Genomic DNA, 21,723 nt, shown 5'->3' with positions numbered 1-21,723 from the left:
GGGGAGTGGGCAGGGCTGGTGGGTCCCTCCCATGGTCACCTCCCCCCTCCTCCAACCCCCCTACTCCCTACTTAGTGGCAGGAGCCTGGGTCCAGTTCCCTGCAACTGGCACGCTGCCTGCCCCACGAGTCCCTCTGATCGCTGCCCTGCCCAGCCCCATCCCCTGGGGCAGCACCAGGGCGAGGGTCAACCATAGAGACATTCTGGTTGGTTACCAGAGTATCTCTGTGGAAAACCCAGCCTCCGTTTTTTTCTTCTGTAGTTTTTTTACCCCCGTGCTGCAAATTTGCAGTGCAGAGAAAATTTTTTCATTCCTGCATGCGTCTCTTGCAGCAACTCAAAGGGCTTTGAGATGCTGCAAAATGCACATGAGCGCTCATGTAGATGTGCCCATAGGGGCTAGATGTGGCCTGCAAGCCTCCAGTTGGACAGCCCTATTCTGAACTAATATTCTCTTCTGCCTACTGGCTCTAAACTCCCTCAGATATGCTTTGGGTACCATAGACAGAAAAAGAGGATCAGAACTGAGATCTGCTGCGTGAATCCAGTACCTTATTTTTTCATGTAGTTGACAGAGTTAGAGACATCACATGGGATAGTACTGTACACGTTGATGGAGTTCTTGAGAAAGTTTTGCTAACCCTTTCCATGCCTTGCTTTGTTTTATACAGTTTCAGTACATGACTGTTTGTCAGTTGGAAGTACAGCCTGATTTAATTATTGTTAAAAATATAAAAGACTCCTTCATAAGGCATGGAAATCTTCCAAGTTAACTACAAATCCCACACACTCCTTATCATCTGAATGCTGTCACTCTTAGCACAAAGTGATTTAAGGCTTTGAGTCATTTCACCCAACATCTAAATGAGACCATCTCTGAAATGCAATACTGCAAAGAATGAAACCCAAAAGGCCTTTTCCATTTGTACATGTGGCAGGATACTAGACAGGAGGAACATAGGATAGAATTTGGGTGGAAGAAGAGCCAAAAGATCTTTGATTATTAGTCAAGGCCTATGTTTTGTTTCATGTCTCAGAGAGAGACTGATTATTCCTTAAAAATCAATTTAGTAATCCAAACAGTGAAATATGGTAAAGTGAACAGTAAATAAATATATAGACAATTGTGTGAATAGTAAATAAAGCAGCACTTACTTTTAGTAAGTTCAGCATATAGTAATTGGTCCTAAAAGGTCCTAAAAAGGTCCTCAGCATTCTATAGAAGATTTCTGCATATCGCTGAATAAAATTCATACCTAACGTCAAGGAAACTAGATGAAGAAAGCTCAGGTTTGTGGGATATGTGGTTCCTCTGAGTGCAGAGAAATTGCTGAAGTAAACCTTGAAGGGATTCATGCCAGGTCCTATGAATATGGGGCTTTTATGAAGAATAAGATTGGATGATGAAGTTGAATGAACAGGATGCTATATGGCATGAACCTCAAAGCTGTGTGAAGACTATGAAATATAGCAGGAAGATTGCTGCCCTATAACTTGTGTATTGTGTTCTTATTCAACATGCGACTGGTACTTTTCATCTTGGTACTTAAATGGGAACTCCAGGCTTTACATAATGAGATTCCATTGCTGGTTCATCAAATTTGGTAGCTTCCTTACTGAGAATAGAAAATGAATTATCTAATTGATAAGACGATACACTTTCAAACCTATTAAAGATGTAAAGATACCTGTTGATTTAGTTGAATGGCTGACATAATTACCTCCCAAGATCACTATTGTCTCATTAGTGCCACTGAATGGTCATCACTGCAGTCACATTAAGAAAATTCGCACCTTAGGAAGACTTACATTCAACTAATATAAGTGAGAGGTAGTGGGAGGGAACATTGTCATAACTTCCAATTCTTGAGCCAATTTTGAAAGTGTTAAGTTTCCAAGAGAATCTTTTATAAAGGCCAAACATAGGATTGCTGTTATTCTATAAATATTCATTATTATTTATGTTTGTTCTATTAGAAAAAAACACTTAAAAGAAATAGACATTGAAAAATCCCTATAAATTGGTGTAATGTTCATCAACCCATATTAAATGTTTATACATGTGCAGTAGGCCTACAATTTACGTGAGTACTGAGTTCCAGGGGAATTTCATGCAAGTCGAATTTGTGTAAGTCGGGACGACTTTCCCCATAGGGAATAATAGAATAGTGAGGGGTTGCATACCCCAGACATAACAAAGTAGTCAGCTTTTTTTCCCTTTTTCTCAGCAGAATTGCCTTTAGGAGGTGCGTCTAGCGTCTCATCTATGCATCTTGAGATGCTGCTACCACAATGGCAGCACAATGAGGCACAGCTCCGCTTGATTACGCCTGCAAATCTTGTGAGGTGTTCGTGTATATATGCAAATCACACACATCTATCTCAAGGGGCATTTTCCAGTCTGAACCCTAATAAAAAATTGCATAAACGTGAGACATGCGTAAGTCAGAATCGCATAAATCGGGGGTCTACTGTAATTCTCTCCGATTCCTTTTTCCAGTGAATTTCTGTCTTCTAAAACAAACTAGCATGAATGAGAAACAAGAGAGTCAGATCTTAGTTATATTAATCCATGCTATACCACTTTTTATATTGAATTCAGTACAAATGGAACTGGATAAACTTTTGTGGCTTGTATTTTATGGAAGCCAGGCTAAACATGCAATGTTTTTGTGGCCTTAAAATCTGTGACTTATAGGCTTCTGAAGTTACATTTAGGTATAAACCCTGCTAAGACATCCAACAACTAGATGGCAGTCTCAGTAAAATATTGAGTCATTCCTGTACACTTGGTATGATAGAGATGACAGTGTGCGCCATGGTAGTAACTGCATTATTAATAAAGAGCACATTATCTGTCCTTTGATGCCATTTTGGAGAAGACAGAATTATTTTAAACGTGAAAATTTTTTGGTCTGTCTTTGTACAGTCACAACTTTACAGATGGAAAAGAGCTCAGCACATAAAATCATATGATGAAGTAGAATTCCATAATAAGAACAAAGAAGTCCATCCAAAGCCTTTTAATTAATACCTTAATATGGTCCGTTATTCATTAAACATTGCTTGGGGCCTACATTTTAGGATCCCTGTTTCATTAGAAGTAGCTGTTTGTAATGCAGATAAAAGAATATGCTCTTCACTAAAAATGCAGTTTCTACCATGGCGCACACTATCATCTGTTGTATGCTAGGTGTAAACACTCAAGAGAAAAGCATTTTTCTCTCTTCTTATGCAGAGAACCAAAATACATCCAAAGGAAATTGTCTTGAAAGTAACTGGGTAGAGGAATGAAAAGTTAGGTGAATACTATTTCTTCTTTATCTACCAATTTCTGTCAGAATTTACAAAATGATCACTACTGTGTAATTAAGCAATAACAGAGATCAAGATGTGGCACACAATTGGGTTGTCATATATGCACTTCTTGTGCATTCTGGATAAAAGGGCAAAGACCAACTATCTCACGCATCCCAAATGTTTCGATAAGACAAGGTAAACACACTTCAGAATGTGTGTTTATAGATATAACATGGCTTTTTTTGGCTGCTGACTTCTGATGTAGAACTATACCCTTTGCTTCATAATCATAAGCCTTTCAAAATTACTCTGTCATTCCAAGACAGCTTTACTGGGTTGTTGTTAATCTATAGCCCACTTTAGTCAGTATAAGCCTCACTGGACCTTGCATTGTGCCCTTTGAAATCCACAGTTGCAACATGACAAGAAGCAAAGCAAAGCATTACTGTGCAAAGTTTTATCATCAGCCACCTTATTAAATACTATTTTGAGTAATCATTTCCTGCTTCTGAAATAGGTTTTCCCAGCTCCGTGCTCTTTTTTGTCACAAGCCTCCTTTTTTTTTGTTTTAAATGAAGAGTGCCAACTGTTTAACTGTATCAAATTATTCCTATTGTGTCATGATTTCACAAGACACACCAGAATCCACTGGAGTCTCAGATAAATTTCATTATATGCCTGTAAAACAGCTTCATGAATGAATTTGTTAGTCTTGGGTTTTATGCCCAGCAGTTCAGAAACACCCAATTAAACTGGTTAGCTTTTGTTTCCATGTATAATGCTATCATGGCATTATATGACAAATAACAAAAGTATATGTCAGTTAACCATCTCCAGGCTGGATCTCTACACACAATCGCTGAATCACCTATCACTTCACTAATGTCCTGCTGACAACACAATGAAAGTTCACAACCTAGCTGGTAGCACTGAAATTCTAGATGCCATGCTTGAGAAGATTCAGTCTCCATCTCATCCATTATCCTATCTCCAGAAATGCTCAGAAGCCCTGGAGAAAGCTACAAGAACATTAAAGCTTGCAGACATGGGATAATGTAATTATCATGAAGGTTTCACAATAGCAGCTAGGGGTATGTGTAGATGACACAGGCATTAATGTGGTGTGCTGGAAAATTTTAACGCAGCTTTTATTTAGTGTGGTGCATTGTGTTTGCACAATACGGAGTTCGTGTTTACACAACACATCACTTTCGAGCAAGTTAAGTCTCATGTGTCATCACCTGCAGATTTCAGTAGGGGGAGTCAAATACCAATTTACCCCTGTAATGTCTTTCCTAGTGTATTACAGCAGGAGGTGGCTGTAAACCAACCAGCCTCCCCAGTCCCCACCCCTGGACTCACTGGACAGTCCTGACTCTCACTGGGAGTCTCCCTGGGCACAGTCACGGCCACCCCAAAAGTCACTTGCACCTTGCTATGCTCAGTCAGTCTGGTCTCTCTCCATCAGTATGCAATCCCAAAGCCCCCATCCCAATCCCAAAGACAAGCCACATGAATCCTCCCTTCCCATTCCTTTCCCTTCCCATCCCACCATGTTACAAATATATGTATTTTTTCTTTTATTTACTATAACTGCTATGATAACTGCTATGATATCATAAAATGTTCAGGGTTTAGAGTAGCAGGTGGGTAGGTGGGTGAAATCACTGACAGTCTGGAAGAAGCAAACCCCTAGCCCAGTCCACATTTCCTCCCCCTCCCCTGACTATCCTCCCCTCCACCCCCATCCTTTGTATACATGCCTTTGTATACAGCCACATATCTAAAGTGTAACTGAATTTATTATATTTTTTATTTTAACATAACCAAGAGAAAAAACAAAGCACTCCTAGGTATTGTCAGCAATATATCCTGGCAGACAATCATGTACAAGGACTGCCCGACCAGCCTCTCCTTGACGATATCTCCTTGATCCCTGTGCTGCTGCTGCCCGGACACATCTCTGTTGTCTGGCCACTGTCTGTCATGTTTCTTCTTCCCACAACTCCTTGAAAACCTCTCTGCAGCTCTCACAGATATTGTACAGCATGTAAGCTGCCACTACAAAAGCCATGATATTTTCTTGCTCCATCTCAATCTGGTACGTAAGTGCCTTCCATCGTCCTTTCAGTTGGTCAAATGCACGTTCCACGGCCATCCTGCAACTGCTCAGACCGTAGCTAAAAACCGACTTCTGTGGGTTGTTGACTTTCCCTCCAGAAGGTTGCATTAGGGTTTAGGGGATAGGCAGTGTCAACTAATATAACCTAGGGAATGATAACACTGCGGATCACTGTCTCCTCCACGCCAGGTGCATAATATCTTTTCTCCACGAGGCCAGGCAGAGGGAAGTTTCTGAACACACATGCATCATGTGCGCTGCTGGCCCACCCAGTATAAATGTTCATGAACCGGCCCTGGCGGTCCACCATGGCTTGCAGGATCAGGGAGGCATATTCTTTGCTGTTTGTAAAAACCCTCCCAGACTTTCCTCCTCTTGCGGGGAAGGCAACCATTGTTTTTTTCTTTGTTTATCAGCCACTGTGACCCATGGCTGTGCAGAATGGCCCCCCCTGCTAACACTACAGCAGAGCACTGTAGGGATTTTTGCAGCAAGCAGAGATGGTCCCACGAAACCTTTCTCAAGATTTTGGTGGAGACCTTACTAGCCAGAGCACCATGCACAGATGCCTGGTGGGATGAACTCCATGAGTCACTGCATAAGGATGATGCCATCCTTGAGGAAGTGGGACACACAGAGATGATCCAAGCAGGGTGCAGAGCCCTGCCCAGACACAAGGAAGCTGGTGACAGATTCAGCAGGGGGGAGAGTCCTGAGCAGCTGGACGTGAAGTCGGTGGCAGCATGGAGTCGCTGTGGCTGCTCCACCCGACTCCACAGGGCCCCCCAAAGCGCGAGGCCCAAGGCAGTCACTCTGATTCACCCCCCAAGGGATGGCCCTGGCAACACATCATGCAAAATTTGAAATACATTGTCAACAAGTCCCATGTTGAATTACAGAGGTCACAGGACAATTTCAGTGATGCCTTTCAGAGTGTGCAGAAGTACCTCTTAAATAAACAGGTACCACGCCTGAAAGGGAAAAGTCAGCTCACTCAGCCTGCCTGTGTGCAGGAAAAACCCGGATGGAGAATTACAGCTGAGCTTGTTCTCCCTAACTCAGTGGGGTCATAGGAGGGGTATATGACTTCCAGCAGGGCCAGGAGGCTGCCACTGCATTTCCAGGAGATAGGGGCAGTTCAGGGTCATGGTGGGGTGAAGGCAAAGAAGCACAAGTAATTGCTTATAATAGTGTGTTGCAAACAATAAAACCTCATGGTTTTCTGGCTTCCTGTGTCTGCCTCCATATCCACCCTTACACTGCTTGGCTGGGAAGGTGGATTTTGTTTATTGTCTGGGTTCATTTCTCTGTTTGTTTTTCCTGCCACTTGCTGCATGGGGCCGGGGGGGGGGGGGGGGGGGGGGAGGAGATAGCAATCTTTCTTGCACAGGTACACAGGGGGGCTCCAGAGATGAACAGAGGGACTACTTGGGTGGTTCACAATACACAAGTGCTGGCCTGCATACCAGATTTTTCCAAAGTCAGCGCCCACTCTGCAAAGTCACTTTTGTGGCCATACTGCTTCTGATTTCACCTCCCTTAGTAAGGAGAAGGGAAGTGGTGTGTCACCCCACCCAGAAGCATGTCTTGCTTTTTTGCAAGCCACTTTGCAAAGTCACCTACAGGGGCTCATGACTTCCCAGGCTCTTTAGCTCACCCTTCACAGCCCTTGCATTTTCCCTAGGCAGAAACTTTGAAAATGAGCTTTTTCAAAATTCCTTTCATGCTGTTTTCCAGCCAGGTGCCAGGCACTGTTTTCTTTGTTTTGGAACACCAAAGCAATGACGTGGGTGGGGAGGCAGTGTGGGGTTTAAGACCTACTTTGCTTGCACACAAACCCAGGGACTTTGCAAACTTTTCACCACTCTTTTCCAGCCCAGCACCAGAGTGTTTGCTTTTTTTTTCCACACCAAAATGAAGCTGCCTGGGTGGGGGGGTTTGCCCCACTGAAGGACTATAAATTGGGGGAGCACAGGTCAGGGTGTGTATTTGCTGTATCGATGAGGGAGGTTTGAGGTGGGTGAGGGACAAGAGCACAGTAGGGGTAGAGAAGGACTCATCCCAGTCCCCAGATTTGCCCCTGGGGGGCACAACAATGCGAATCCACTGTTCAAGAAGACTGAAGGCTGATGAAGTGGGGTGCAGTGAAGCTTCGAGTGTTGTTTGATGCCTGCACCTCTGTGACATGAGACTTGAAAAAGAACATGGCAATGTGCTACACACCACCTTTGGTAAATGACACCTGACACTTGTCTGTGCCCTGAGCATGGCAGGGTTGTTCCTAGGGGGGCACGAATACAAGCAACTACCCTGGGCACAGCATTTAAGGGCCCTGCAGAGACGGGCATGTCATATTGAATGAAATAGTTTGAATGTTTGTAAAGGTTGCCCATTAGCCAGTTTCAGGAAGAAGATAAGATTTATCTCCTTATCTAGTTCATTGTTTTGGGACTACATGCAAAAGGTCCTGACTTTGCTTAAAGTCTTAATTTAAATTTCATCTTTTAGAAATCTTTTACAAAGAGAGCAAATATCCTAATTCCAAGAGATCAAACCCTGGGGCCTTTTAACCAGGTTGGTAAGAAAAGGGCATTTGCAGTGATATGGAAGTTTCCCAAAGGTAATTTAAAATGCTCAACAAAGGTAAAAGAATCTGTTGAGTAAGATCCGAGCCCAAATTTGGGAGCAGTGACATATTGAGTAGGAGGAGCCCGCTGACGGCAGCTCACTCAATAAAAACTGTAACTTACTGTCCCAATTTGGAGGTGACTATACTTGTAGAACAACGAAGGAAAAATCGCAAGTATAGCCCGGTCCAGACTGATCACCTGAACCACCCTCTCCGTGAACATGAATCTCTTAGTTCACGCTGAAGCCGCGGAGCACCTGAAAGGGACTGAAGGAAGGGGACTTAGTCCTATCACTGTTGAGGCCAGCCTATTGAATTGTATTGCTGAGCCCATTCCATTGAACCGTACTACTGAGGCCAACCCATTAAATCGTACTACTGAGGAATGAAACCATTTTTTGGTATTTGGCTTCTCGGAATTCTAGGATTGTAAGTATATTATGAAGAATAATAGTATTGATTCAAATTTAACTTTTAGTTGTAATTGTAGTTGTTTTTGTAACACTAATTCTTATAGTATTGTTTGGGAAGGAAGTGTACTCGGAGCATTGTTTCTGATATATGTAATTATTGTGTTTTTAATGTTTGTGGTGTTTCTTAAAGCGAAGCAGTGTTATATACGTAGCAAAGAGTTTTAAAATAAAATTGTGTTGTATAAATTAAGTGTGTAATCATTGTGAAATCGTGCAATCAGCTAACTACTCCCCCAGCCAGTGCATCAAAACGAATCAGTAAATTGTGTGGGATTTTCTCTATTCCATAACCCACTAGAGACAGGGCAGAGAGGATGGGGTGACTCCTCAGTGCCGCCATCAGCCTCACATCTGAATGCTCACCAACTCCCCTCCCCGCCACCGCCACCGCTAATTTGCCTAAGGCCCTGCACCAGTGGTGTGCCATGGGTCTCTGGGGCCCGGGGGACAAGCATCAGGTGCCACTGCCCTCACTCCTGTGATTCCCAGACAAGCTGCCTTTTGCGGCAGCTTTGGCAGTGCGGGGAGGAGGGGGTGAGCAGCATGGCGTGGTGGCACCCCCTTTGCACCTGCCAATGGCACCCCCTTCGCGTCCACGCCTGGGGCAGCTGCCCTGCCTGCTGCCGTCGGCATGCCACTGCCCTGCACACTGATAGGGTCATTTCTGGTTGTGGGTATGCATTGTTTAGTTCAAATTTATTGTAAACGGGGCTAGTGGAATTTTATGAGTGTGCAAGAATGTACACAAGGTGCACAAGAGGCACCAATACAAATTCCGATGCTCTTTCTATCCTCCCTCCCTCTTGTTTTTACATCCCTATCCACTGTTAGCTGCAGGCTGATTGATCCCTGTTGGTATGACAAGAGGCAGAAAGAAAAAGGAATAAAGAGAAGATGAAGAGGTTGAAAACACTTCCTTCAGGATTTTCTCAACAACTGAACTATTATGCATTATAATTATATCTTATATATATTGGGCATTATAATTTCATCTTATAGACTTATAGAGACTGATAACATAGTAACAGGTAATAGTAATAATAGGAGTCAATCAATAATACTACTAATAAATACAATAGTACTATATTAATAAGAGATGGTCATAATATTAGTAAAGACCTCCCTCTGATAACAGTCCACCCTACAACTCTTTGCAACTCTTTCCAGTAATGCTGTGACTCCATAAAACCCCTAAAGCACAGCATCCCTATGCTGAGGCGGGCATAGTCTCCAAAAACCACCCCACCCACCCCAAAGAAAATATGACACACATGGAGCAAAAAGAAAATACTTTAGTCAAAACACTGTATTCAAAAAAGGGGGGTGCGGTGCATTTTCTTCTTTTGTAAAAAAGGGATCATTTTAAAAAGAATTTACATAGCAAGTAAAAATGATAAATGATAATTAAATTAACAAAGATTTTAAATATATATGGATAACAGTATTAAACAAAAGGGGGATCTTCCTCCCCAGCACCTTTACAATATAAATATATCCAAAATATTAAAAAAGAATAAATAAAAACTGCAAATCTGCACAATATAGGTCTTTCTTTCACTCTTCATTTTTTTTTATTTTTTACTGGTTGCTATCCCCAGTGAGTTCTGCCCATGGAAGTTTTCTGCAGGGAGGGGGGGAAGAGGAAGAGGAGGGGAGTTTGGAGCATAGTCCAAAAAACGGACTTTTGTCCATTCCGCCCCCACCCCCACCCCCCCACACACACAAGTTCGGTAGGACATATTACCTAAATGTCACCCACGACACTGCATATCCTGGGTGTCGGGTTTGGCAGACAGTGTCTGGCTCCTGGAATTTTGGTCGTGGTTCTGAAATGGAATGTGATGAAGTTCAGAAGGTTTGCAATATTGAAGGAAGTCACGTAACTACTCACTGCAAAGTTTCAAACTACTTGCAAAAAACCTACCATTATGGTGATACTACAGCTGTCATTGGGAGCTATGTCCACTGCAGTGGCAGCACACAATGGGGAGTGTGGGGGGGGTGCAGCTGGAGGGTACATGGAGAAGGCAGGAGGACATATACTACAGGTGGCGGGGACGGCAGAAGAATTAAAAGGGGGTAGTAAATTAAGGGAATATTGGCTTCCTCCCCCATTTCTTTTTGTTAAAATAAAAATTAAAATACTAATTTGCTGAACAGACCCGACCCAAAACTGTGGCCACTCCAGTGCATGCTGTGAGGGAGGAGGGATATGTGAGGAGTGAAGGAGGGTAAAAAAACAAAACAAACCAAAAAAACACACAGTGGCACTACTGGTTAAAGGCCGGAACACAGTGCCACTTGGTGGCAAAGGGGATTAATTACAAGTCTTCGGAGTCTCTGGCTGTTTGCATGAACAAATCCATAGCTGCGGCAATGCAACTAGGGAACACTGCAAAAATAACATCTCTGAGCAGTGTTAGTTAAAGGCGCTAAATGGACTTTCAGAGTGGCGGGAAATCCCAGGTTGTGCAAACACAAACACAGTTGCTTCAGCGTAAACAGGAAGTATCGTTTCTTCTACACCTACCCTAACAGTTAAAGTGGGGCTTACACCTTGAAGTGCGACTTAAAATTAAGCTATTCTAGTGCCTGTCTTTAACTGAAGTCAATGAAACAGTAACACTTAGAAGATCAGCTTTTACAATCCTTTCAAAATCCTTTTCTTCACGACAACTATTATATCTTCAGTTATCTACAGTATCTTGCTCTTATTATAACTTATCTTATAATAAGCCCACTCCCTCTTTGACATTTAAGTAACACCAGAATACCAGTGGGAATCCCTCTGTGAATATAGTAACATGCAAAGGATTTAAACATCACTTATTTAACTTAAAATGTATTTTCCCATAACCCTAGGTGCATAGACAAAAATATTTATTCACTGTTTGGTAAACTCCTCTCAGCTGGTCCCCGCACTTTACTCAAACACTGCTGATGTACATCCACTTAAAATCTTAGGAGTCCAACCTTCATTTCATTTCCAGCTGTTACCTCTTCCACAGACTTAGGTTACCATATTTTCTCACTTACAACACACAACCTTTCCCCCTAACATCAGCCCCCCAAAAGCAAGGTGAGCACATTAAGCAAGGGTGCAGATTTTCTGCCTGAGGTTGGCAGCACCTGGTTTGATTCGTACTCCACAATATAGCAGCTGTGATATTAATCTTCAGGTAGTTAAGGGAATTAATTGATTTAAAAGCCCATTTTTCTTCATTCTACAGCTGTTAATAATCATCTCCCCATTTAAGTGCCCTTGATATTCCACTATTCAAGCAAACTTTCCTCAGGGCAATTTTGCTGTCTGCTAGCTGATCTTGGTCTATTTTACAGCCTCTTTAGCTCTTCATAGAATCATAGATCTACCCATGGAGACCAGTCTTCAGCAACAGCTAGGGTCTCAGCTTTAGTTATATGGGAAAAGGAGGGTGAGTCAGACAAAGATTAAGCTCTGTCCCTATGCAGCATACATATGTTGTATGTTAATATGGTATTCTTCCTCTGACTTGATATTTTGCCGGTAAAGCTATTTCCAAGCCAGAAGAGAACAGACAAAAATTTTAGGGGGGAAATTGTAATTAAAAATCTCATTTTAAATAGAAAATTAAATCAGAAATTTAAAGTTTGAAAAACAATCAGCTCTACAATTGCCTGAAAAATCCAAAATGTTTTGTCAAAAATTTCAGGGACCCTGCCTTCAAGAAATAAAATATTTGATGAAAAAAATTAACAAAAAATTCAAAATCTGATCATTGGAACAAGCTCTACAAACAGTGGCATTTTCAAATTTGTTCCACTATAATCAATAATGATAATCAGTCATTTACATTTATATAGACAAATGGCTATGGTAGTTCACACAAACATACATATGCATTAGGTTAACTATATAACTTAGATAGTAATCCAATGGACATGTGTATAATGAAAACAGTTAACAATATTTGGAAAAGTTTGACCTTTCCTTACTTTTTTTTTTTTACTGCTTAAGGGCCCAGGTCCTGCAAACAATTAGGTTATTCTAGTGCCTGTCTCTACTGAAGTCAATGAAACAGCAACGCAGGAGTTACACTTACAATATCGGTCCCTTGCTTTGTAATGGTAGAATTTAATTAATATGCTTTACATTTAATTTCACTCCCCATCCACACAGCTTTTTTAAAACAAAAGGTAAACAGAGTCAGGGGGAGTAAAAGAAGAACAAGCACCTATTTTCTCTGCTAATTTCATTCCATAATATTGGTGAAGAATAAGACACAAATAAGGATAGCTCCTTCTTCTGTGCTAATCTGATTTTCTCCAGAAAAAGGTATCTAGAAGTTTACTCTTAAACTAGGATTATCAGTGTGAAAAGTATAATTTATATGGCTCATGAAAACAATTACATTAGAAGAGAAAAAATAGAAAAACTATAAAATGTAATGCATTAGGGAAGGAGACCATACACTTCCTTTACAGGATAGGAATTTCATGCCTGTCTACTCTAAGATTTTCTTTTACAGGTTTCCCCTCCATTTATGTGGTAGATGTGTTCCTGCAAAACTGGCACAAATTGAAATCACATAAAGGGAATCCAGTTTATAATGTAGCAAATAGGGATACATTCCTAGGGCAGTGTGGGAGGGAGGGAGTGTGTGAGCCTGGGGTTAAGGAAAGGGCAGGGAGAGGGGTGCAGTGTAGCCCAGCAGCTGCAAGCAGGCAGCATTGGCCACTCCTGGGGCTACAGAAGGGGTGGCACTGGGCTCTTCCCAGCACTAGGGCAGGTGGCAGCCTGCAGCAGGATGAAAGCAGGCTGGGGCCAGCAGTGGCATCAGGCTCTTCCCAGCACTTGGCAGTGGTGCTGGGAGGGCAGTTTTGGGGTGGGCTATGGCAAATTTTGGGGTGGCAGCAGCCCCCCTCCCATTGCTATGGCCCACCCCAAGTGCCAGGAAGAGCCAGGGGCTGCTGCTGGCCCCAGCCTGCTCTCATCCTATTACAGGCTGTCGCCCACCCCAAGAGCTGGTAAGAGCCCGCTGCTACTGCCGGTCCCAGCCAGCAGCAGCTGCTGGCCCCAGCCTGCAGTGGGATAAGAGCAGACTACCACCAGACCCGAGCACTGGGAAGAGCCTGGTGCTGTCCCTGATACAGCCCCAATTCCACCTGCTTGCAGCCACTGGTCTGCATCGTGCCCCTTCCCCTGCCCCTTCTCCTACAGACTTACCTTGCCACGCCCCAGGCCTCTACTTGTCCCCACTCATCTCAGCCCCTGTTGCAGTGGCCCTGGGAGCAGCCTTCCACCTGCCTGCATCACAGCACTGCGCAGCCCAGGGGCCAGGGTGAGTGGGGACGAGCGGAACCCTGGAGCCAATTGCATAATAGTGAATTTACCTCTCATATAACGAATTTGAGGTATTAAAAGGGTCATTGCATAAGAGCAAATTCACATATATAGAACCTGCATAAATCGAGGGAAACCTGTACATTCCTCTCAAACATCTTCTAGTAGCTACTAAGAAGGACAGGACACCAGCCTAGACAGATTCCTGATTTGATCTTATTTTGAATGAGAGTATAAGCATTTATTTTCTCCATACTCCAGTATATTAAAACTGCTTAACAAGTTTTTCTCAAACTTTACAAAACAGATACTTCTGAGGGGGACCAAACCTAGATATTGAAAAGTTCTTACGGATGACACTAGGTTATTGTGGTGGGCCAGTAGCGGGTGCTCCCAAGTTGAGCCACCCACCTTACTGTGCCCAATCACCTTCCAGGCTCCGAGTGCCTCCCTGGGGGCACCTTACATCTAGCCACCCCCCTTTCTGGAGCACACCTGCAAGTCTGGGGGTAACGCTGCCACCACCCAGGGTCTGGATTGATCTTGGCCCTGTGCCCCCTGGGAAACACAGGCCTAGTAGTCCTTGAGGGGTACTCAACCCACTGAAAGAACTTGGGATACTTCCTTCAGTCTGAAACACCAATAGTGATCTCCCTTCATCAGCCCAACCAAGGTGACCCCAAGACATAAACTAGACCCTCTCCCAATAAGTCTCCCACACTAGGTACAGAGGAGAACTTTATTGGTTACAAGGAGTAGGTTTGGAATAGGGTACATGGTAAAGCAATATCAGAGAAATACCTTAGAACAAACAGTGGCATGGTAGCCTTTGATCACACATCTGAGTTACTGCAAGCTATATATCTAGTTAGCTCTCAAATAGCTTACTCACAATTATCATCCAGAGGCAGGTGGAGATTTCCTCTAGAGGCAAGCAGTTCATTGAACATGAGTTTCGAGAGAGAGAGAGCAAGTTTCAGATGGTCCAGCTTCTCTGAGACTTCTCATTATGGCTGCTGCCCCGCCTCCTGGGCAGTCCTTAACTGATATAGACCTTATGACCTCATTTACCTGATCCACTGAAGGCCAGCAACTGTTGCCTGCCAGCCCACCAATTTGAAATGCATCATTTCATTTTGCTGGTTGCTGGGTAGATTAGCAGGGTCTCTAGCCCCCTCCCAGTCATGATGACATTGCTTAAAACAATAGGGAGTTTAAGCCCCAACCCAGGTGTGTGAGGCCAGTCACGTAGGTAGGGGGAGCAGGTTTCCCCCTCCCTCAGGAATGTATCCAGCTCAGGTTATAACTCAGGGTTACCTGAAGCCAATGTCGCCAGGGGGATCTGCCCTCTGCAGGGACCATGGTAACCAAATTGTCAGATTGGTCACCCACCTGATAGCAGAGTCTGGGGAGAGACAGAGATGGCATTCTGCCACCGTCATCATGAGGATGTGAAAAAAGACCTTGTACATAAGAATGTAATCTCCGAGAGTCAGAGTCATAGAGAAGTAGGGCTGGAAGGGACCTCCAGAGGTCATCTAGTCCAACCCCCTGCCTGAGGCAGGATCATCTCTATTCAAACCATCCCATACAACTATAATCTAAACTAATCTAAATAAGAGTACCCTCAACTGTGACTCAACACAGACCTAATCTGCCACAGATAAAGCAGGGGAACCATGACAGCTAATGTCCTGCTTCTATAAAATGTTGTCAATACATGGACAAGAGGTCCTGGGTAGAGGGCCATGCCTTCCTGCCCGTCCCCACCCCACCACCCCGAGAGGAAGGCAGAATCCCCCATAGTCCATACTAATTTGACCATAGTGTAAAATTCCTTCCTGACCCCAAGTATGGCAATTAGTCTGAACCTAAGCAGAGGGGTTGTGCCCCTCACTGCTGCCACATGTTCAGGGGGCATGTCACCAGGGCAGGGTGGAGCTTGCAGCACAAGCAACACAACCAGCTTTCCTGTGAAGCCCCAGGCCCCAAGCCCCACACACTGCAGGGCTGGGCAGCAGCACCAGCCCCAGCTCCAGCCCTGTCCAACTCCCTCCTTCCCTCCCACCCTGTGGGGGCCCCCCTCTCCCCCCCCCACTTACCTGTAGGAGCAGCTCTCCAGACTGCCTGGGGTAATGTGCACCCTGTGTCTGACCGCCCTCCTCCCGCTCCCTCCCAGCCTCCTTGCAGGCTGGAACTCTGCTCTTTGCAAAACTGCAAAATCTGTGGGTTTCTCCACTAAAATGAGAAATCCGCATTTTGCTCCAGTAAAAAGGGAAATCCGTGGTTTTCTCCATTTTTTCCATGGAAAACAAAAAACCCAGATCCCTGCTGATCAGTGGCTGTCTGACATCTTTTTGAATACCTCCAGTGATGCCTACAACTTCCCTAGGCAGCCTATTATACTGCCTCACTAGTCCCATAAAGAAGAAAAATTCCATTATCGATGGGCTTTGCAACACACACAGTTCATTTTGTATGTGTGAATGTGTATCTTACTTTTAAAATGTGTTTTAAAACTTTAACTGGTTGCCCTGCTTATGACATCTCACATACACACCAAAGCCCCGGTGCATGGCTGAATCTAATTAGCATACATGCATCTACATGGAGATCAAAAAATATGCCAGAAGATATTTTGAAGATTGCAAAGTCTGGAAGAAAAGGTTTAATTGGTTGTGATCATATTGTTCCATTAGTTTGGAGTAACATAAACAAACTTCAGACCTCTGTGTATCTGATTCCATCTTAGGCAATCTAAGACTAAATTCTCACTTGCACTAAAGAGAATAACATAGTATCCTAAGAAATTTGCTGACAGAATTACTCACACTATTCAAATTGCCTACCAGTAGATTAATGCATGTTGTGCTATTAACTTCTACATCCTGATTATTCATATATCAAAGAGTGATACAATATCCATAGCAAGAATGCCTAGTAGAACAAAGCTAGATGACAATAAAATAGTCTTGTCAATGGAGGTAACTTCCTTTTATGTCTTTGCATATTTATACATAGTTTGTTTTTAAAATCAGATTACACTCTACAGACCACTTGCCTAGTTTTCTGCAGCAATTGTATTTTATTACTCCTTTGAAAGAGATTAACTATGAGCATTTCATAGTTTCATAGTTGGTAGAGTCAGAAGGGACCTGAGCAGATCATCAAGTCCGACCCCCTGCCATGGGCAGGAAAGAATGCTGGGGTCAAATGACCCCAGCAAGGTGTCTATCTAGCCCCCTTTTGAAGACCCCCAGGGTAGGAACGAGTACCACTTCCCTTGGAAGTTGGTTCCAGCTCCTAGCCGCCCTGACTGTGAAGTAGTGCCTCCTGATATCTAGCCTGAATCTACTCTCCATCAACTTATGACCATTATTCGTTGTTACTCCCAGTAGTGCTTGGGGGAACAGGGACTCTTCCATTGCCTGCTGGTCTCCCTTGGCCAGTATAGGCGGACACCAGATCCCCTCTCAGTCTTCTCTTGTGGAGACTGAACAGGTTCAGGTCTTGTAGCCTCTCCTCATAGGGCCTGCCCTGCTGCCCCCTGAGTGGCCCTCCTCTGGACCCTCTCGATGTTGTCCACAGGACCCTCTCAATGTCGTCCACGTTAGTCAGTGGTAAATGTTTAAAACCTTGCCAGAGTCACTAGCAGACTAGAAGGAAAGAGTGAGCTATTCCCTTCCATCACGCCCTCTTGTCTCATCTTTTTTAAAGCTTGGTGTTTACGACCCTTTAGTTATCTTTGAATTGGGTTCTGATTTTGTCGCAGTATTCAAATGATGAAATTGCATAGAACACGTGTTTACTGTTTAATGCAGAAAGATATAAAAGCAATAGGGCAAACTGGGCATGAATTTGTCATGCAATGTGACAGCAAAAATAGCCAATGCAAAAATAGCCAGAGCTACATATTTTTGGTAAGTCACCAGATCATGGAACAGCAAGGTTGCTCTCTAAGCAGTTCTCAAGTGACTAGACTGCACGTTCACAGCTGCAGCCACATATAACCAATAGGTACTCATTAGGGATAACTCAAAGAGCAGCAGGACAGGCACCTGAAACTACTCATGAATGAAACTTCCTCAGGAACTGAACAGTCGTCTTCCCACTAGAGATGGTCCCTTCAGCCAAGGGCTGAGGCACCACTAGCAGGTCCAAGGAAGGAGAGAGGCATTCCTGCCATTTCTACTTGGTACTTGAAAAAACCAACAGCAACATCAGTTATAATGTAGTCATAACTTCTCATGAGCAGTAGGGTAACACAATTTACAAAAAAGGAAATTAAACCAAAAAGTTCATCTTATCTCTAGATTTTAAGATGCAGACAGAATTGGCAAGCCCAATGATAAAAGTGCTCCCACCTCACCATCTCATCTTAAGTGCTTCAATTTTATTTATTTTGTTGAAACTAGACAAGATAGAAAAGAAGTGAAAAAAGAAACTAAGTGAAAGGAACCATGAAAAAAATATTGATGCAAAAATCAACAACTGCTTGGTGTCATTTCACAAACAATATGAGATTAATGAAGCGAAGTAATGCTAATAAACGACAAATCTGGAAACAAATAAACTTCTTAACATTCCAAATCAGGAACAAATTTATATTTGCACATGCATCTATAGAGCTATATACACACTTATTTATGAAGTCTTACAAATCAACTTCTTCTTGATTCTCTTGCCAAGGTCTGTGAGAATCCAGTGGCACTTAAAAAAATCATGCCTGAATAAATGTACCAATTAGAATAATTAGCACCAGTGTTGTCATATCTATTTGTCAAGAAAAAAAAATACAATATTTCCTAGAGTATACAATATTTCGCAGAGAATGTTTAAATCGTGTACATTTTTCCCTTGTATGACTGTACCATCAGCCATATTGCAAAATGTAAGTTAATACACAAGTTAATAGACTCTGTATACACTGGCATTTTTTGTGCGTTTGCTTTTCCTTGACACAAATATTCTCTGAATCCTGACAATATTCTTGAAAAAAGTATTTGTTAGTTCCTCCATTCTGCTACCAATAAATTTGTCTCACACAGATTTCCAAAGCCATACTGCTCATCTTTCAGAACAAAAACAAGGATCCAAAATAACACAGGTGAAGCCATGATTCAGCCACGCATTTAAGCTCATGTTTCATTTTAAATACATGCTTCAGTCCTATTATTTCCAATGGAATGGAAGCAAGTGCTTTACCATGTTGAACCTTCTTCCGAATCTTTACTTAGGCAACATTCCAGTTAATTCCAATTCAAGTTTTAGTTGGGTAAGTAATGCAGGATTGTACCCTGTCTAATTGCAGTCCTTAAAATTACCCAGTCTTTTTTTTTCATTTTAAAAGTGCCTCATATTTACCTACCAAGTCCAGAGTTCAAGACAGAGTTTCTTTTGCAATAGCCAGTGACCATCAGATGCTGGGCTTCTTTTCACATCTACATTATGCATGTAAGATTTGCAGTGTCTGTGGGAACAACAGAGAATTCTGATTTCTAGTTGGGGTAGCCAGGACAGAACATTCCCCCCAACGGGCTCATTCTGTTCATGCCTGCTTATGCCACCTAAATGTGTCAGGTCCAGAAGCACTGCTGTGAAGCATAACCATCCCTTGCTCCCACTTTGCACATACCAAATGCTGGAGAAATGTAAATGCCCTGCGAGTAAAGTAGCACTGAGCACATACATACTGGTACCCCTGCCTGTGACTGACACAAGCACTGGACATGCCTGAGCGCAGACAGTTGTTAGGTTACATTTGTGGAGGGCTGTAGTGCAGAGAGGATGTGCAATAGATGGAGGCAATGTAAACATGTCTTCTTGATATCTATGGTATCTCAGTCAGCAGAGTGGGCAGCCCTTCCCAAACAATCATTAAAAATTTGGCTATGTCTGGACCAATTGGACCCAGCTATTTTCTCATTACCCCAAACAGGCACTTACATTCAAGGTGCAGTCAGCATTTTATAATCCCCTTACAGGTTAAATCCAATTTGCGGTTGGTCTTAAATCAAATGCTACTTAAGACCTAGAAAGAATAAACAAATCAACCCAAAGTAAAGAATGTAAACTTCTTCCTTCTAGTGACATAAAATAAAAAGTCAGACTGGTAGGTCTTGTGAGACTGTTGCAGCTGTAAAGCCTACAAGCTAATTGCCTGTTGCTCCCTGCCTGTCAGTTCCTGGAGTTCCTCAAATTCTTTGGGCCCACCAAAGCTTTACACAGAAGGACTGTCCCTTTGTTATAAAAAACAGTGAGGGGATCAGTTTTTATTAGCAATTTGGAGGGCCTTAATAAGTGTAACAACATTTGCAGCAATGCACTCTCTCCATTTCCTCTTACATGTATATGGCAATGTTTCAAAGACATCCCCACCACTTCAGAAAATACTTCTGAGGTTGTATGCAGAGTGGAACATTTGATAAATGATCCCTCATGCTCCATGTATATTTGAGACCCACACTCAGAGCCAATTCCTTCAGCTTTCTGGTTTACTTCACTTCAGAAGGTCATGCATTGTAAGAGTTTTAGATTTTCCACCTCCAGGAGCTAACAGATTTCACACTGATGTAAAATATTCTAAACAATTTACACAAATGAGATATTAATGCACAAATGAGATAACAGGAAGACTGACTTAGAGACTGGTCCTTTAAACCTCTAGACCTGCAGTATCATTTCAAGCTGGATCACTAGTATGTTCATTGGTGCGATCAGTTGATTGTACAAGGGACCATAGACAATCCCAATGTTTGAGAAAATTTTGGCTGTGGGTACTTGGCCAAATAAAATAGAGCGAAGCTTGTCTCAGATACTATAGGGGTCTGCATGCAATCCCATGAGTTAACACTTACCTTAACTCATTTAGGCACGTTTTCAGGTATCACCAACCTCTCTCAGGCCTGAGCAGATAATTAAAGAAGGCTTTGATTTTGACTGGGGTTTTTTAAATTATCATTATTGATAATTGAATGTCTTCATCACAACTCAGAATGTAGCTTTATAGGACTCCAAAACACAGAAGAAATATTGCCATTTTAGAGCAGGTGAAACTGGTCACTTAAACAGTAAAGTTTAAGTGAGCTGACAGAAGACATAAGGATTTACTTTCCAGATGTACTATTACCATCCAGAAATGTCTCCCTCCTAGTTCCAGGCTACAGATAGCAAACAGAGCTGATGCTACTTGCTCAGCAGGGTCTGCAACTGAGGGACAAGCAGTTGACTTGCATAGGGAGTACAGCATCCCGGGGGCCATCTCATTGGTAGCCTGTGTGGCATCTTTCACCACAATCTGAAACTATTCCAGTGTTCCTCCCAGAGACAGTCTCTGTAAACGTTTGATTGCACAATCCCATAAAAGAGCAATCCAGGTGGACTACCCAAGAAGTCAATGAGGCATAACCTTTAGGGAGAGATAGTATGGGGACTGCAAAAACCAAAACCAAAAACCCAGCCACCTTTCTACAACTGAGCGACAAGCACCATCATCTCCATTCCATTATAAGCATCTGTTATCATTTTCAAGCATGCCTGCTAAAAAAAAAGAATTAGAACCTTAATTCTCCCTTAAAAGCTAACAGCAGACAGACATTTTATGGCCCCTTCACTAGGGAATCCAGGGTCATTTGCTGTAAGTGAGGTCTGCCCAGCTCTCCTACTCAGTTTTTAATACCATAGCAGGTTATATCTAATAATTAAGGATAAATGGCTGGTTTTTTAATTTGCTGATGGGGGAGGGTGGCCACCTGTATATGAGATATTCCTTCTCAGTGGTGGCTAAGTGACAAGAGATCGCACAAAAGAAACTGAATTTCTTCATGATAAGTTAATTGTGACCACCCCTAACTTTTCTCATTTATCAAAAAAGTCT

The 21,723-nt window shown here is 42.8% G+C and overlaps 1 protein-coding gene across 2 annotated transcripts in view; it reads right to left on the bottom strand.

The window, feature by feature from the left end:
- Window positions 1-9,798: 9,798 nt before the first annotated feature.
- The window catches only part of MLLT3 (MLLT3 super elongation complex subunit), a 307,823-nt gene continuing 295,898 nt past the window's right edge, over window positions 9,799-21,723 (bottom strand). The window contains exons 12-13 of one of the 2 annotated variants that reach the window (XM_059724667.1): window positions 10,269-10,350; window positions 9,799-10,145 (exon numbers count right to left, since the gene is read on the bottom strand). In XM_059724667.1, coding sequence (XP_059580650.1) covers window positions 10,276-10,350 — 75 coding nt within the window. In that variant the 3' untranslated portion in view covers window positions 9,799-10,145; window positions 10,269-10,275. Of the gene's footprint in view, window positions 10,351-21,723 lie in introns of both variants that reach the window. The other variant, XM_059724666.1, reaches the window with a different exon arrangement.

Source organism: Alligator mississippiensis, chromosome 3 (assembly GCF_030867095.1).
Source record: "Alligator mississippiensis isolate rAllMis1 chromosome 3, rAllMis1, whole genome shotgun sequence".
NCBI lineage: Eukaryota > Metazoa > Chordata > Crocodylia > Alligatoridae > Alligator > Alligator mississippiensis.
The sequence above is the reverse complement of the archived record's forward strand: the minus strand, read 5'-3'. Positions and strand labels throughout refer to the sequence as shown.